This window comes from Parasteatoda tepidariorum, chromosome 4 (genome assembly GCF_982258835.1).
Source record: "Parasteatoda tepidariorum strain Cologne lab strain chromosome 4, Ptep-v5.0, whole genome shotgun sequence".
Lineage (NCBI taxonomy): Eukaryota > Metazoa > Arthropoda > Arachnida > Araneae > Theridiidae > Parasteatoda > Parasteatoda tepidariorum.
This window is the reverse complement of record NC_141758.1, coordinates 87,710,389-87,726,707: the sequence shown is the minus strand read 5'-3', so window position 1 is coordinate 87,726,707 and position 16,319 is coordinate 87,710,389. Positions and strand designations below refer to the sequence as shown.

General features: G+C 27.2%; 2 protein-coding genes across 4 annotated transcripts; one reads left to right on the top strand and one right to left on the bottom strand.

Moving 5' to 3' along the window:
• Window positions 1-735: 735 nt before the first annotated feature.
• mtSSB (mitochondrial single stranded DNA-binding protein) lies at window positions 736-10,374 on the bottom strand. Of its 3 annotated transcripts, none has more exons than XM_016071158.4 (6): window positions 10,013-10,374; window positions 8,024-8,099; window positions 6,303-6,422; window positions 3,307-3,394; window positions 2,339-2,427; window positions 736-966 (listed from the first exon to the last, which is right to left on the bottom strand). In XM_016071158.4, exons 1-6 carry the CDS (start codon window positions 10,070-10,072, stop codon window positions 890-892), a joined length of 510 nt encoding a protein of 169 aa, XP_015926644.3. In that variant the 5' UTR covers window positions 10,073-10,374; the 3' UTR covers window positions 736-889. The 3 variants fall into 3 exon arrangements, with proteins under 3 accessions (XP_015926644.3, XP_015926645.3, XP_042895888.2); XM_016071159.5 differs by having other exon boundaries at window positions 10,310-10,370; XM_043039954.3 differs by lacking the exon at window positions 10,013-10,374 and adding an exon at window positions 8,870-10,006.
• A 665-nt stretch (window positions 10,375-11,039) lies between these two features.
• Window positions 11,040-16,319, top strand: LOC107454099 (uncharacterized). Its single transcript, XM_016071157.4, has 4 exons — window positions 11,040-11,258; window positions 11,493-11,583; window positions 11,885-12,023; window positions 15,664-16,319. Exons 1-4 carry the CDS (start codon window positions 11,230-11,232, stop codon window positions 15,957-15,959), a joined length of 555 nt encoding a protein of 184 aa, XP_015926643.3. The 5' UTR covers window positions 11,040-11,229; the 3' UTR covers window positions 15,960-16,319.

The window sequence follows — 16,319 nt, the reverse complement described above, 5'->3', positions numbered from 1 at the left end:
TAACTAGATATTATTTTATCAGATTTTCTTCAAAATAAGAGATTTCTCTAAGCATTATTGTAGTCTTTATTTTGCAAATAATTCAAATTTTTATTAAACCAAAATTAGTGGTATATTGAACAAAAGTTTCAAAGCCTTTTAATTAAAAAATTAAATGCATTATAAATAATCAAATTACAGACTATATCTAAACTGATTATGTTATTAAAATGCTTTTGACTATTTTTCTCAGCATTTTTATAGAAAAGAAAACGAATAATTTGCAATGAAAAACAAGTTTAATTGGAGGTTAATTTTTTATTAGCGAATATTGAGCTATTAAGCCTACTACTTTCGAAATATAGTTTTTATTCCTAAATTGCTTTTTGCGTTGATTCAACTTTTTTTAATCACTCTTTCCTTTGATTTTTTTTTCAATTAAAAAGAGAGGACAGTATATATACATTTAAGAGGAATAGATATTTTTATTGGTAGAAGAAACAATCAGCGATTGTTATTAGTTTTTGCATGCTAAATGTATTTTTATTTTTTAAATATTAAATATGTTAAATAGCAATTGGGACGTGTGGTAAGTAACACAAATAAGAATGGAATAAAAAAAAATTTAATACAATATTTTAATACAATATTTTCTGAACACATTTTACGTGTGAAACTATTCATGTAATGAATAAAATTGTCAATTCACAAAGCAATAAAACACTCATAAATCACAGTTAATAAGACAATTGAAACTCAATTTTGAACATTTTATTATACATTAATTTATAATACATTAGAAATGGTATTTTGTGATGATACTTTTCACACAAAGCTTCACAAAAAAATATGTAAAATTTCTCCATTGAGAAGTACTTAAATTGAGTCAACAAAATGTATATGAAAACAGCTAAATGGATGATTCATCTTTTTCTTCAACATCTTCTATTTCACTCTTTTTTGATCCACTAATGAATATGACATCATCTAAAAAAGGGAAGCACAATGAGAATTATTAAATTTAATTCTGCTTAAGAGACATTTTAGATTTCCTAAATCTTGATATAAAAAAAATTAAACTCTACAAATACAATAATAAAACTGAAATTTTAAAAATAATTGAAAAATTAGTATAATATAACATCAGTCATATTATTTTTTCACAACCATCTTATAAGCAGAATAGAATGAAAAAGAAATTTATAGAATCAATTAAATAACAGAAAATTAGAGCAGGTTAAAGTGAATAATGGAAGCATTATAACTGTCATGAACTCAGAACTTCATTAAAAAAGCTTTCCAAAACAGCTTTTAACATCTTTAAAACAGAATGTTTTAAATTTGATAATGTGACAGTAAAAAATAAAAAAAGTTTAATTTTAAAATCTCTCCACCAGAGAGTTAATGCCATATTCTGGATTATAAATAAATAAGTAAACTAGTCTAACATAGAATTGCCAGGTGGGAAGCATCAGCTTTAATTTAATTGACTTGTTTTTAAATATCTAAAGGGTTCCACCCAACTTGTAAATTAGCAATAGTTTAGATAGTTTTTTTTAATATTTATTATGCCCTTCATTTGCCGATCCTGATACACTTGTTTATTCTATTTTTTTTCCTCATTTATGTTTTTATTATACATTATTCAATAAATACCAATTTAAGGACATCCACCTAAACTTTATGAAAATTATATATTTTTTAAATTTAAAATTGATATAAACTTAACATTCTAATATTAACGTCGCGACAATATAGGTATTTTATACAAACTTTAAAAAATTTATAATTAACAATTTGAACACAAAAATTTAATCCTTGTACCCTTTCTAAAAATTCTAAGCTAAATAAATAAATAAAAAAATAATACATAAATAAAAAAAACTCATTTTGCTGTAATTTCATAAAATTAAATGAAAATTGCACAAATTATCTTGACAATATTGATAGGATGTTTGTGAAATACTGACTCTCGAAAAATGCATGGATTTCTTGTTTACTCCAAATAATGAAATATTATGCTTTATTTTTTGCTATAGTTCCTTTACATTAAATGGAGTTTTTTTTTCTTCCCCTTTTTAAATCAAGTATAATTGCTTTTATTTCGTATTAAGTTTCTTTCCAAATTATTGCTTCTACTTACACTAAGTTGGTTAAATATGAACTTATTTTATGGCTAACTTTCAAATGACAGAGTAAACCTATTGAGTTGCCTTAAATACAAACTTTTAATCAAACATTTTTCTTTTAATAACATAATTGCAAAAGCTAAAAATCATTTTAGTCACTACAAAAAAAAAAAGTATTACATCGTATTATAAACATATCAATATTTTTAATAATATCAAAATAAACTTACTAGCCACAATAGTTGTAGTATAATGAATGACACCACTTGTATCACTGAATTCTCCATACAAAATTCTACCTTCAACATACACTCTTGTTCTAAATTTAAAAAAGAAAAAAAAATTACAAAAAAAAAACAAACAAAACAACTACTAATAATTAAACGTTTTAAACATCAAAATTGTCTTTCGTACATAGTAATTTACAATACTACAACATGTGAAATTTTGAGATGGCTATGGGTATAAAACATGCCCCCCATAGTGGAGACTAAGGTTCAAACCCTGACGATGACTGCTTGATTTGCATATTACTGCCAGCTAGCACCTGTGGTTATGTAACAAATCTATGTTAAGTTTCAGTGTCATGCCGCCATTGTCTCAAGTTAGAATTGAATTCTCTTCCCAACAGGCTAATTGTGCAAGGACACATAAATGTGAGTCGGTTGAAAAAACAACAACTTTTATGTAAGAGTTTGCCCTAAAGTTTAATCTACGAGTTCTCTTCTGAGTTGAGTTCTAAATAACAAAGCTACGAAGTTTAAAATAAAGAATTTCAAACCTGATAGGGAATTTCTGTTTTTTGCCTGTGGTAAATAATGATGATGCAGTATAAAATTAATATTGTGTTTTTCAAATTTCAATTAAAATTGAATAACCTTTAAAAAAATTGGAAGGTAATGTACACAGCGTTTGGAGTAAATAAAACTTCAATGATCTTAATATTCTCTTATTTGCAGTAATGACCACAAATCAAAATTAAAATACATTACCCTTGAAATTTAATGTTAGATCCTTGGATAATTAACTTTTTCTCTAATTAAAGTATAGACTGAAAAATTTATATTTGGAATAATTGCAGACAAATAAAGCCTTAACATATAAAGATACTTAACAGAAAATGGTTGTTTAACAAAACATTATTTCATAACATCACTAATTTCAATAGTAGAATATATTTTGAAAAGTTAATAATTACCCTTTTCTTAAGTATTCCATAACAGTATCTCTCAGATGTGGTTTAAAAACAGTAATTCGATGCCAGTCTGTTTTCTGTTGAAATTCACCTAAAATGTGAATATAAAGAACAAGCAAATGAAACAAAAATGTTACTAAATATATGAAAGTAGTTGATAAAATTATCTTTATCTTCATTTATTTGTGTATCCCATATTCAAGCAAATAATAAGTATAGTTAAATAAGGACTTAATCATAAAATAATACACATATTTATGAAGTTATGATGTTTTTACTTGACTCTGTGGTTTCTAATTAATACTATCTAGTTCAGAATAATGTATGCTGTGATCACAATTTTGATACTTGGTACATTCCTAATAAATAGGGTTTGTCATGCTGGAATACACATAGCATATTACCCAACATGCAAAAACTAAATTATGATATTTTAATCCTTTTTTAATAAATAATATAATTGGTAAACTCTTAACACCACAACTTTGAATTGAAAAAAATTCAGAATAAAATCTATTTTTAGAAATTTCCTCACATTAGCATAGGAAACAAAAACCAAATATGGTTGATGATTTTTTCAATTAATTTTTTCTCTCCCTTACTTTTCCACCAATACATTTGTATACATAAGGCTAAAAAATGGAGCCTTTGCAATAATGTAAATCACTCAATATTCAATACATGAATTCCTCAACTTTCCAAGGCAAAAAATATTCTAATGAACACATGACAGTAGAAGTTATGATTTCTGAAAGGATAGAGGTGTCCTGTGGGACTTTCCGATGCCCTTTTCTACTTTTAGAGCTATTTCTAACATTTTTCATATTTAATAATTGCATTTAATTTTTCTTAAAAACAATTTATGATATTCAATATAATTGCATGTCATCATTGGACAGTAGATTAACTGGACCAAAGATAGTAATAATTTTTATCAATAAATTTTTTCAAGTGCTATTTCCCTGGAACAAATTCTTCTTCTTCATAAGTTTAATTTAGCTTCATAAGAAAAAAAAAAGATAAAAGATATTCTAAATAGAGAATTATTTATGTTACATCACATTTTATTAACCATATTTGAAAAAAATTAAAATTTTCATGAAGAAAATTCAAATAAAGAGAAGAATTTAAGAATAAATTTTCACAGGATTTAATAATTTTTAATCTATAACAGTATTCTTGTTGGTAAATAAAAATCTTAAAACTTAGCATTATAAGTTATGTATTACAGTTGAAGAGCAAACATGAAAAATTGACACAATAAATACATAAATACTAAATATGTAAATGCAAACATTTAACATTCTATTTAAGATACAAAATACATTAGGAATGAAAATTGATAAGAAAAAAAGTAAAATATATATAATTTCAAGTCACAGCAGCACCAAGCTGCTAATGTTACGACTGGAAGAATATTTGAAAAAAAATAAAACAAATTATTACCTATATGATACTGAAAAGAATACAACAACAGGAAAATACATGAAAATCAGAAACAGGAAATAGCATCCAACCGATACTTCAATGCTAGGGTGGCTCTACCACAGCATAAAGCTAAGAATTACTTCGCCTCAGGGCATTTGTACAGGGATGCCAACTGCGTCACTTTCTGTAAAAGTTTTAATAAATTGGCAGTAAATTAAATAGTAAAATTTGTAGAAAAAGTATAACTACACCCACTCTTTAAAAGTGACACCATGTGTCAACGTAAAAGAATAAATTTTGTTACCAGTAGAAAATAATTCTTTACAAAGCAGAGCAAGTTGGCATCTCTGTATGTATAGATATATAAAAGTTGGCTTTGTTTGGAATTTTAGATTTGTAAAAATTGCATAGGTATTGTGCCTAAATAAGAAATAATTTCTACACTCATAATTCTACACAAGTGTATTCTTCTATTTATACTAAAAATAGCAATGATGAATGAACCATAATTTTGCAAGGATGTAAATGTTTTTTTATTTTTAAATAGAAAACAAAATATTTAAATTTTTTAAAAATACAATAAACATCTAACAAGACTCGTGGTAGGTTAGAACAATTACTCTTGCTTTTGACTTAATAAATGGGTAACTATGGACTTATGCTAAAAGATGCAGATTATCTGAAGAAGGTTTAGTCAAATATACTTTGGATAACCACGGTTCTACAGTGCCATTGAATTGAACACAAGCAGTGAAATTAACATAAATTAGAATTTCGCAAAGATAACAACAAACAGGTTTCCCAATTTAATTTTTCATTTAAAATTTCTGATTATGTTTTAGGGTAAAGTATTCTATGGAAATATTTTCGTACCAGTATCTGTTTGTGCTAACAACAATAGGATTTACAATAGGCACAAAAAGGATTTTTACCAATCAAAAATTAATTTTTTTTCTTCAATTACATTTGCCAAGGAAGTGGCTATGGTTATACCTTGAATTGGTCCTCTTACGGGATATTATTTAGTTATTCAAGGGCTGTTGTTAGGAAGTTACCAATGCTTGGCATTTATTTTGGCATGGATATCAAGACAGAAATCTTTTTAATTCTATTTATTAATGTTTTCTTAAAAAAAAACATCTTTGACTAAGCTGTTACCACTTTTGATATGTAACAGATAAAAATATAGATGGTAGCGTAAAAATTTTTTATGACTCCAAATAAACAGGATCACTTATAGTGCGGCTTTCAGGAGAACTCCTCCAGACACCTGTCTTGCATCGTGGCGGTTACTATGGTAACAATGAAAAGTCGCTTCGAATAGAGGTATGGGGTGAATAGTTTTGTCTTATCTTGACATAGGTAGGTATGAGTAAACCAATTGTCACCTTCTTTTCATCCCCATTAGAGATGTGCTCTTGCTTGTTACCATAGCAGCAGACAACCCCTGACTTTTAGTCTGGAGGAGTTTTCCTCAATGTAGCACTATAATACACATTTATTGAATAAAATTAATAATGCAACCTATTACGATATAGAGAAATTAAGAGATATTTTAAATGTGTTCAAACCTGAATCATACTTGTAATTTGTATTTGTTGCTAAAGTAAAAATTACAACTGGTTTAGCTTCAGATCCTCTAGCTTGTGGATTTGTGCCCACTCTTCCAAGCAAAGTTACATGATTAATACCTATAAAATTAGAGGAAATGATTAATACCCATCAATTTAGAGGAAAAAACATAAAACTTTAAACAATTTTGGTTACAATTAAAATTTCATACACTATGATTTATTTATAATTATTGCAAGACAAACAAAACTGAATTAAACTAATTAATAACTGCTAAAAACTAATTAGATCATGAAATCAGGCAGTAAACTATACCTATTCGAAAAAATTGTTTTTCATCACAGTTGATAAATAGTTTATTAAATTTCAAGATACAAATGATAATCGCAGTATCGAAATAAGACATTAATACCATGTATCCAGATGTATAAAACAACTTTTAAAGCCCTAAAAATTTTCTGAAAATTAGGAGGTTGACTTATACACTGGTAATAAAGATGGATATTTTCCGATTATGTAAAGTTGATGCACTATAAACAATGAGATAGATATGCATAACTCTGAATACAAATTTTTAATGAGTTATATACAATTACTTTTTATTTTCTTTACATATAATTTATACATATATTTTATTGGAATTCTTGAAATAACGCTCAGAAAAAAAATTACGAATATTTAAAGTTAAAAATAATTTATTCAAGAGTGTTTAAAAAAATATAACTCAAGGAAAACTTTTAAAACAAATCATAAAGATACAAATTTAAAGATTCAAGAACATTATCTTAGTCTGTTTCCGAAAGTTTGCAGCGTCATCATACTCTCTGCAATGGATTCCACCTCAACTGATAAGTTTTCCAAAATCACCTGCACCTCTCTATCCAAAGAATTTGAAATTCAAATTTCTTTAACAGATTTCATACTAAAATTTGAATTCTTGCCACGAGTCTAGTATCATTGGATATATGATGCATTGCGTTTTCAAGATTGATTTGTAAGGGAGAAAACTTTGCATTTTTTTTAAGAGAAATAATTTTTTTAGCTTGAGACAATTTTGTAGGCTCATATTTTGTTCTTTTCAGTGGTCGACCTATTCACCTGACATACCAAAAATTCCCCACATTCTAATAAAAACTAATGAGATTAACTTATACTCCTGGGTTTTAATATTGGGCATACACAAAAGTTAAATCTGTAAAAAGAAAAAAAAAAGATACTGTTTCCTTTAAGGAGGTTATAAAAAAATGCACCAATATAAGTATATTAAGTACCTATTACCACAATTAATTACATCTCATTGGCATCGATAATAGCTTGGTATTTTTTTACAAGCCCCCCAAATGAAAAATGACTAAAAATAAAAACAAGAGATCATTCATTTTAGTAGAATTTATATTATTTACTAAACAAACTAAGTACTATTGAAGAGCTAAAAAAATATTAACCTTTAAATTATTTTACATAAATAATTTTCAGCATTACAATATAGAAATGCCTGCGGGAACAAAATGTTTCTTTAATTAACTAAAACTAAGTTTGTCGTAGGTAAAAAAAAAGCTACAAGAGGGTTTAAAAATCTTTAAATTTCATAGCAAAGACTTCAATCATTCATATTTATAAAGAGACCTTTTAAAAAAAATACAATCTTAAATATATGCAAAACTTTATTCAGGATATATACAGAAATAAAGAGCAGTAATTTACAGGTAATAAATCATACTTTTTTCAAGTGGTACTTTAGGTGACGTTTGATCATCATTAAACTTGTGAACAGCAGTCATCACGGATAGAGGTTTCTTTAAAAAAAAATAATAATAAATAGAAATTAAAAACAATGAAGAAAAAATGTTTCAATCATTGATGAAATCTGCCGGTATAAAAGGGTTCTTAATTTCAAAGTTTAAATTCAGCATTTATAATTTAAAAATTATTTGGAAAACAACCAATAGTTAAGCTGAGCAAAATTTGAAATAAAAAAATTTGTTTAGATTAAATTTTGCAGAACTTTCTTTTACATATATTCATAACACAGATATTTACATACATAATTGCATAAAAATAAAATGTTAGTCTAATAAAAAATATTTAGATCTTTTATTTTATGGAAAAAAAATCCTTACTTTTACAAAATTCTTTTTTTTTTTTATTCAAACTAATTTTACTCTGATATAGTTAGTGAATATGACATCATTAAATAACAAAAGAGTTTTCCCAAGAGTACTAATCCATTATGTGACAAATAAGAAAAATGTCTCCATCAAAATGTTTTTCAAAGTACTAAGAAAAATGAACAGAAATGTACCAAGATTACAACTCATGACAAACGAGACATAACTGTCGTACAAAAGTCTCAGATATTAATAAAGATAACAGTATCAGATATTAATAAAGATAAAAAAAAAAGTTTTTTTTTTCTTTTTAGTTTTGTTCTGTAACAAAACAGTAAACTAATGAGCTAATCCAGAGTCTTTTTCAGAGTGTCAGGTTGTAACAAGTTCAACCTGACACTGTGACAATTCGTATTGCAAATTCTGTTTGTGAGTATCTAGTAATAAAGTCAACTTACGGAATAATTAAACATTTCAATCTTCTTTTTCTATATTGTCATAATAATTTGTTTCTTGCAAGTGTAATTATATTGCCTAATTTTATATATTTATTTGTTCCTTTTTGAATCTGCACTAAAGTGAAAAAAAATATAGGTCTTTGCCGTTTAGCTAACTTTTACAGTAAAAATAATATCCACACTTTTACACTCATTCTGCTAGGCTAATCTTGGCCTTGACATTATACTTCAATTTGTGTCTCTCTATTTAAACATGTTAGAGCATAACCAAATCTGCAAGTACATGTCTGCAATACAAATTGATTTTTATCATTCTTTTTTTTTCTATGTGTTTTTATTTATATGAATTGAATGTAACAGAAATAAAAGTCCATCATGGTCAAATAAGTAACCAGCTGATGAACTGCTGACAAAGCTCTTCAGTTTTTTCCAAAATTTTGTCAGATGCCCAGCTACTAATAACTATCATCCACAGTTATAGTATGTAGGATTTCAGATGTAAAGCTTTTGTACCTGGAAGAGAATTTTTTTCAAATTCTTTTATGTCACATGCAATAGGCAAGGCCTATTGCATGTCACATAGAACTGTCATGGGCTCCCTGGTTGCCACTTTAAATTTACTTGTTGTTTCATTATGAAGTGTTTTAAACTTTTATAACAAGTAAATTAATTGAAACTTATATTTATATCAATTCTTGATAATTCCAATTCTAATTTCTCTTTTTCTAATTCCAATTCAGAGAACTGTCATGGGCTCCTTGGTCCTCACTTTAAATTTTCTTGTTTTAAACTTTTATAACACAAGTAAATTAATTTAAACTTATATTTATATCAATCTTTGATAATTCATAATTCTAATAAACAATTCTGTAGGAAAATCACAAAAAGGAATTTCCCAGACTAGGTATGATAATTAGTACAATTTACTAAAGAAAGTAAAATATTTTTTTTGTAAATATCATCATGAAACAGCAACTTTACTTTCTACAGAATAAACCTTTAGTCATTTCTAACACTTTTTTTTTTGATTTTGCAAGTTTTAGAACAGTATAAATGTTTTTGTTTTTTTCTTTTAACAACGTTTTACATTGCTAATTACAATAAACCTTATCGAACGCGCGTAAAAATGAAAACTATACTCACAGAAGCCTTTCGTAAAACATTACTTCTTAAAATACTGAATGAAACTTTTAAGGCACTCATTTTGTAAGAAAAACCAAATACTTTAGTTTAATTATTACTTAAAATCAAAAGTAATTATTCGAAATTCATTAGCGAAATTGAGCAAAATACAAGAAGTTCCAAATTTTGAAGTTGACTATAAACACTTCGAAATGGTGTGACTGTGGTGGCCAAGGACTGTGGTATCAAAATATTAGTTCATAAAAAGAATATCAGAATATAAAACTGATTCAACACAAAATTCGGAACGAACTGTACCATTCACACTACAGTTTGACGTTAACACATTTTCAACTTTCTGAAGGGGGAAAAAACTCTCCAATGAATTATAATAATTTGAATCTCAAGAAAATTATACAATAAAACAAGATAAATATTTTATTTTAAGAATCATAGATAATTTTAAACATTAACTTATAGCATACAATACAACAAAGAACTGAAACGAAGTTATCGAATTACAGGGTTGCAAGAACTTTTTGTTCTTAAAAAGTAGTTCAACACATGGTTATATTTTCTTATTGATCTCGTTTTATTTTTCTAACAGCAAAAATTTCATTATTATTTTTTTGTTAATTCATAAATTTAATATATTTCGATGTAAATGACTCATCAAATGTATAACAATTAACATTCATTGTATCAACAAAAAGCAATTTCCCTCAAAGCAAAATTTATTTTTTAAATTAATTTATGTAATTAATTTTGAATACAAAAACATTGAAAACCGAGCGAATTTTTCTCGATAATTCTCCCTGCTTAAAACAAATAATTTGATTTGTTCAAGAGACATGAAAAAAAATATGTAGCATTTATTTATTTTTTAATAAAAAGAGCGATTCATTCTAATTTCTGGCATAAGGTAGAATATAAAGCGGGAACTGTAAAAGCAACACCATTGGAACAGGTAGATAATGCTAGCATCTTATTGGTTAAAATCAGTCACATGGTAATACTATATAAATACATTGTTGCCGGTACTATTACCGCCATTTCGTTCTAATCCACGCACGGTTTCGTTTGCGCGTAGCTGCATTCTATTAATTTCCTTCTAATTTGTATATTTATTTATTGATATACTTAAATTTAATATATTGCTTCATAATCTCAAGAAGCATTAACTTATTCTCATCTATTTATTAATTCTGCTACTTAGCTATAAACTAACTTAATTTAAAATGCCGGCTACTCGTTCTAGAACAAGCAGGTAAGACTCGTTTTCGATTTTAAATTTTTATTTTCCGCATCGTCGTTCTTTCTTTGTTATACATCTTTTCAAATAGTTGTTTTCATTTTAGATTTAAACTTATAGAATATTTTAGATGCCATATCATTAATATGCTACACATATTTGAGTAGCACATGCTACTTCATATTTATGTGAGCTGAGCGTTCCTGAGTTTAAAACATTCTAAATCATCAAGATTCGTTTTATTTTCAGTGCTGAAGTTGCTGCCGAAGTTAAAGAATCTCCAAAGAAGGAACTTAAAACTGATGCGCCTGTCGAAGAAAGCCTTAAAGCAGACAAAAAGGTGAGCTACTTATTGTTCTTGTCTCGCTTGTTTTACTAATCGAATGTCATTAGTTTTTATTAAAGTAGTTAGTGCAATGCTTGTAAGGAATACTTCAAATTAAAGTTGTGAATATTCGAACTTTTAATAAATTAACTTTCATAAGCAGTTTATATTAACCTAATTAATTAAAACTTAAATTTTATTTCTATTCATAGCAAAGTATTTAGTTTCCACATATATAGTGGTTTATTTTTTTTTCACTAATGCTTTACTATTATGTCACGAGACATTGTATTCAATTCTTATAATCTTTTTAAAGGTTGAAGAAGTTGAAAAAAATGATGTGAAAGCTGAAGCAGATTCCAGCGATTCTGTTGTTGAAAAAGAAGAAAATGGAGAGGCTCATGATAATTCGGAAGCAAAGGCTGTAGAGGAGGAAAAAGTAACAGAAAATGGTGGTATGTTTAAAAAAGAATTCTTTTTAGCTTTAAAATTTATATATTTTAAATATTAGATCTAGAGGTGTTATTATATTACAATATTGTTCCATTGTTGAATTGATTAAATCTATTTAATTATCCTGCTTAGCCTCAATTTTTTTTTATTTTTAAGCCAGCTCTATTGTTAAATCCTTTTGGACTGAGTGAAAATGGTATCACAAAAATTAAATTCTTATCAAGATTATTCTTACATGTTATTAAGTTATTATTATCAGAAATTTCCATAATTATGACAAACTTTTTAAGGTTTGTGAGTTAGTTCAGTGTTAGTTGTTTCACTTCCTCTGCTGCTTGTTAAACTTAATAATTGAAACTTAACTTTTACTTTTATGATTTTATTGGTAGTTAAGTATTCTGTTAAGTTAAAGGTTCATGCTGAATTTGAAATATTTTTCTAACAACTGATAACACGATACTTACTGTTAATTTTAGGCTATTAATATTTAAACTGTAATGACTTCATATTTTTGGATTAAAAATATCTTGGAACTCCTTGTTTTTGATTCAGTTATGTAGTATTTACAAATCATTATCTGGTTGCATATTTTATAGATAGAACACATTAAATAGTTGATAAAGTGGAGTGCATTAGCTAATTTAAGCTTTTTGCTTGAATTTCTTCTATATGGTGTTCTGTAGTAGAATATTTGCAACTTCTGGGCAGCAGGTCAAAAGTGTTTAAAAAAAGAGCAATAAGAAAACAAACCCTAAGGTGTCATTTATGTTCTAAAGCCTAAGCTCTGAAACTGAAACCTATTTGTTCAATGTTGCGTAGTAACTTTCCTGCTCTAATATCTTGGCAAAAATAACTATCCATTTTTAGAAGAAATCTTCACAAAATATCCTTTCATAAATGTGGACCCTTTGAAAAAAAATTTGTCTTTATTGTTTTGTTAATGAAATAAACCTTTCCTGGGGGGGGGGAAGAGAAAGGTGGTATAAGCCAAACTAAGTTTCCCTAAGTTTAGATTCCTAATGTAGTATTCTAAGAAAATATTTCTACTTTTACAAATATTGTGTACATTCTTATTAATACTAAATCATAATTTTTTTTGAAAATAAACAATTGATCAATTTATATATTCATGAAATTGATTAAATTGAATATTATGTAAATAAAAGTTAATTTCTGATAATTTTTTAAATAAAATTAATAAGTTTAAGAATTGTTCAAGTTTACTTAATGCGTGACACATTAAAAGTGATTACTAAGTTGTGTTATTTAAAACACGTCAATTGAAATAATTAAAAATGTGAACAATTATGTTTCCATTATTTGTCCGAAAAGAAAATTCTGTGTTGAGCAGTAAAGGCTAAATACCAAATATTTGCAGAATCTTGTATCTATTTATAATTTAAAAATTGCTTGAAAAGGTTTTTAGCAACTTTTGCAATAGCAGGGCACTATTTGCAAAAATTCACAAAAGCCGGAACCTGGTTGAAAGAATGTGACTTAACGCTTATTTTATGTTCACTAATTAGGAATAGTTTTTTCACAATTTTACAAAATCAGGACCTTTAACAGAATGTCTAGATCAACCTCCGATTAATGTGAGTCTTATTATTTAATTTTTAATTGGAGAGTTAACTAATTTCCTTTTTGGGATTTTGGAGAATAGATTTTTTACTTGTCTAAATACACTAACATGAGATTTTTTACAAGTTTATGGTAATTAAAATTTTTATTAGTTTTTTTCCCTTTTTTTTAAGCTTAGAATTGATATGCTGGGAGGAAGAGTTTTTATTGTACCATTGAATATATGAAAGTTCATTTTAAAATTCTAATAAAATAAAGAATTACAAGACTTACTAAATGAAAGTATGAAATCAGTAGAATGTGTATTAGTAATATAAATTGTAATTTATTGTTTTTACAGAAAATTTATGGTTTGAACAGAAATTAAGACAAAACCATAATAGTTAAGCTTAAAATTTAAAATACCTCTGATATATCTTGAACTATTAGAAGTTTTCTGAATTTTAAATCTGATCATTTCCTTTTCCTAAAAACCCACCCAGAAAATTTAAAACTATATTACAAACAGTAGCCTTAAATTTCAGTCTGCTTTTTGAATTTCTCATGTTGCAATGGCATTTTATTAAAATATTAGTATTCTGAATTCCTTGTGGAAATGCAGAAGTAAAAATACTCAAATTGACAAAATTTAAAAAAAAAAAAAAAAAAGAAGTGGTCAACATGGTTTAGGGATGAAAGACTTCTGCGAAAAAGCGTAAATCCGCTTTTTTCTCCCAATTTTTAAATTTTTCGACCATGTTCCAAAAACTAAAATTTTTGAGGAGTCCAATTAAAGAACTCAAGTCGCCCGAACGATAGTCGGATTACTGCGACTTCCGCTATAGAGTGGAAAGGAGTCTAAGGGTTTCGTTTCTGACCACCGATATTTGATTTCTTTTGTTTGGCTGATTTTCAGAATTTTAAATATTGGGAATTTTAAATATTGCCGGAATCTGCTAAAATCGCGATTCATATTCATGCAATTTAAAAATCCCTAACCACGATTTTAAAATCCAATATCGCGATTCATATTCGCGCGATTTTAAAATCCAACCGCACGATTCATATTCACACAGTTTTAAAATCAAAATCGCGATTCATATTTACACTATTTTAAAATTCAAAATCGCGATTCATATTTACACTATTTTAAAATCCAAAATCGCGATTCATATTTACACTATTTTAAAATCTAACCGCACGATTCAGATTCGTGCAATTTTGAAATTCAATATCTCGTTTCGGATTCACGCGATTTTAAAATTCAATATCTCGTTTCAGATTCACGCGGTTTTAAAATCCATAGTTACTGTGAAGATGTGGTATATTTTTCATTAGTAAGTAATTTAATAGTTGAGTCTTCCTATAATTGCTTAATTTTTTTTTGATATGGTAGTCAAAAGTTTAAAATTCTATTTAAGAAAAATTTGAAGTTAACTGTCTAAATGCTTCTGCTACTTATACTCCCAGCATAGTTAAAAGTTGCTTTTATAAATCTCAGTATCATATAGAGCCCCCCCCCCCCCCCCGTCCTCCCAGTGACCTGCTTTGTAAAAGTTCAACATTTTTTATTTTTGGCCACTTTCATGCCTGATAGTTAAAAATCATGAAGTAAGCATTATATATTGTGTTGTATAATGTGGTTAATTAGTAAGTATTTTTTATATTAGCTACCTGAAATGACACATTAAATTTTTTGGTCTTCAGAAATTTAAACTCTTTAGCCTCACTAGTCATGCAGACTTCACCAATTTTGTTATGAATAAAAAATCGTGGAATCTGCATCAAGGGTAATACTTAGCTATTATGTAAACATTAGGAGGCTAGGTCATAAAATTTTGTTCCAATCCAACTTAGTTAGCCATCTAAGACTGTTAAAAAGTAGAATATTAATAAATGTGTTTTTTTTACATTTACTTAAAATGAGGCTTAATTTTATTACTATGTTATTGGCTTGCCACCTGTCTAATGTAAAAAAAAAAGAGAAAATTCCAAATTTTTAATATGGATATTTGAAAATGCTTGCTAAGCACTTGTGCATTCAAATGTCACTTGCTCAATCTCTTTTTTATTTTTTTTAAGCTGCACCAGTAGAAGAAAAGGTGGAAGAAAAAGAAGCTGAAGAAAAGAAAGAAGAGGTTGTTGAAGAAACAAAAGAGGAAGAGAAGCCTGCCGAAGCTGAAAAACCATCGGAAGAGGCAAATGGTAAAGAGAAAATGGAAGTTGCCTCAGAAGAAAATGGAGTGAAACGAAAAGCAGAGGATGAGAAAGACGCTGTTGAAACTAGTCCTAAAAAGAAGAAATTAGATGAAAATGTTGAAAAAGAAGCTGAAAAGCCAATTGAAGAAGCTGTGCCAGCTGTTGAAGCTAGTGCATAAGCAGGTTAACATTGTGTGTACATTTTACAGTGTAAGTTTATTTTGTAGATGAATCTGCTGATTTTGGTTCAAGAAAAGCATATGCTTTGGGTTGTGCACAGTCTGAACTATTTCACGAATTTTCAATTTATGCATTTATTTTGCAATCCTTTTTATTATATTCCGTTTTGATACAATTTCTTCAGTGATGTTTTTTTCATACTGTCACATTTCTCATTAATTTTTTTAACGTGTTAACTAATTTTGTAAAATATGCCAGCAAGGATAATTTTTCACGTGGAACAATGTCATTTTCATTTCAATATCATCATATGTATCATTGTCTTCCGTCATTTAGTAATTAAATAATTCATTGTTAAA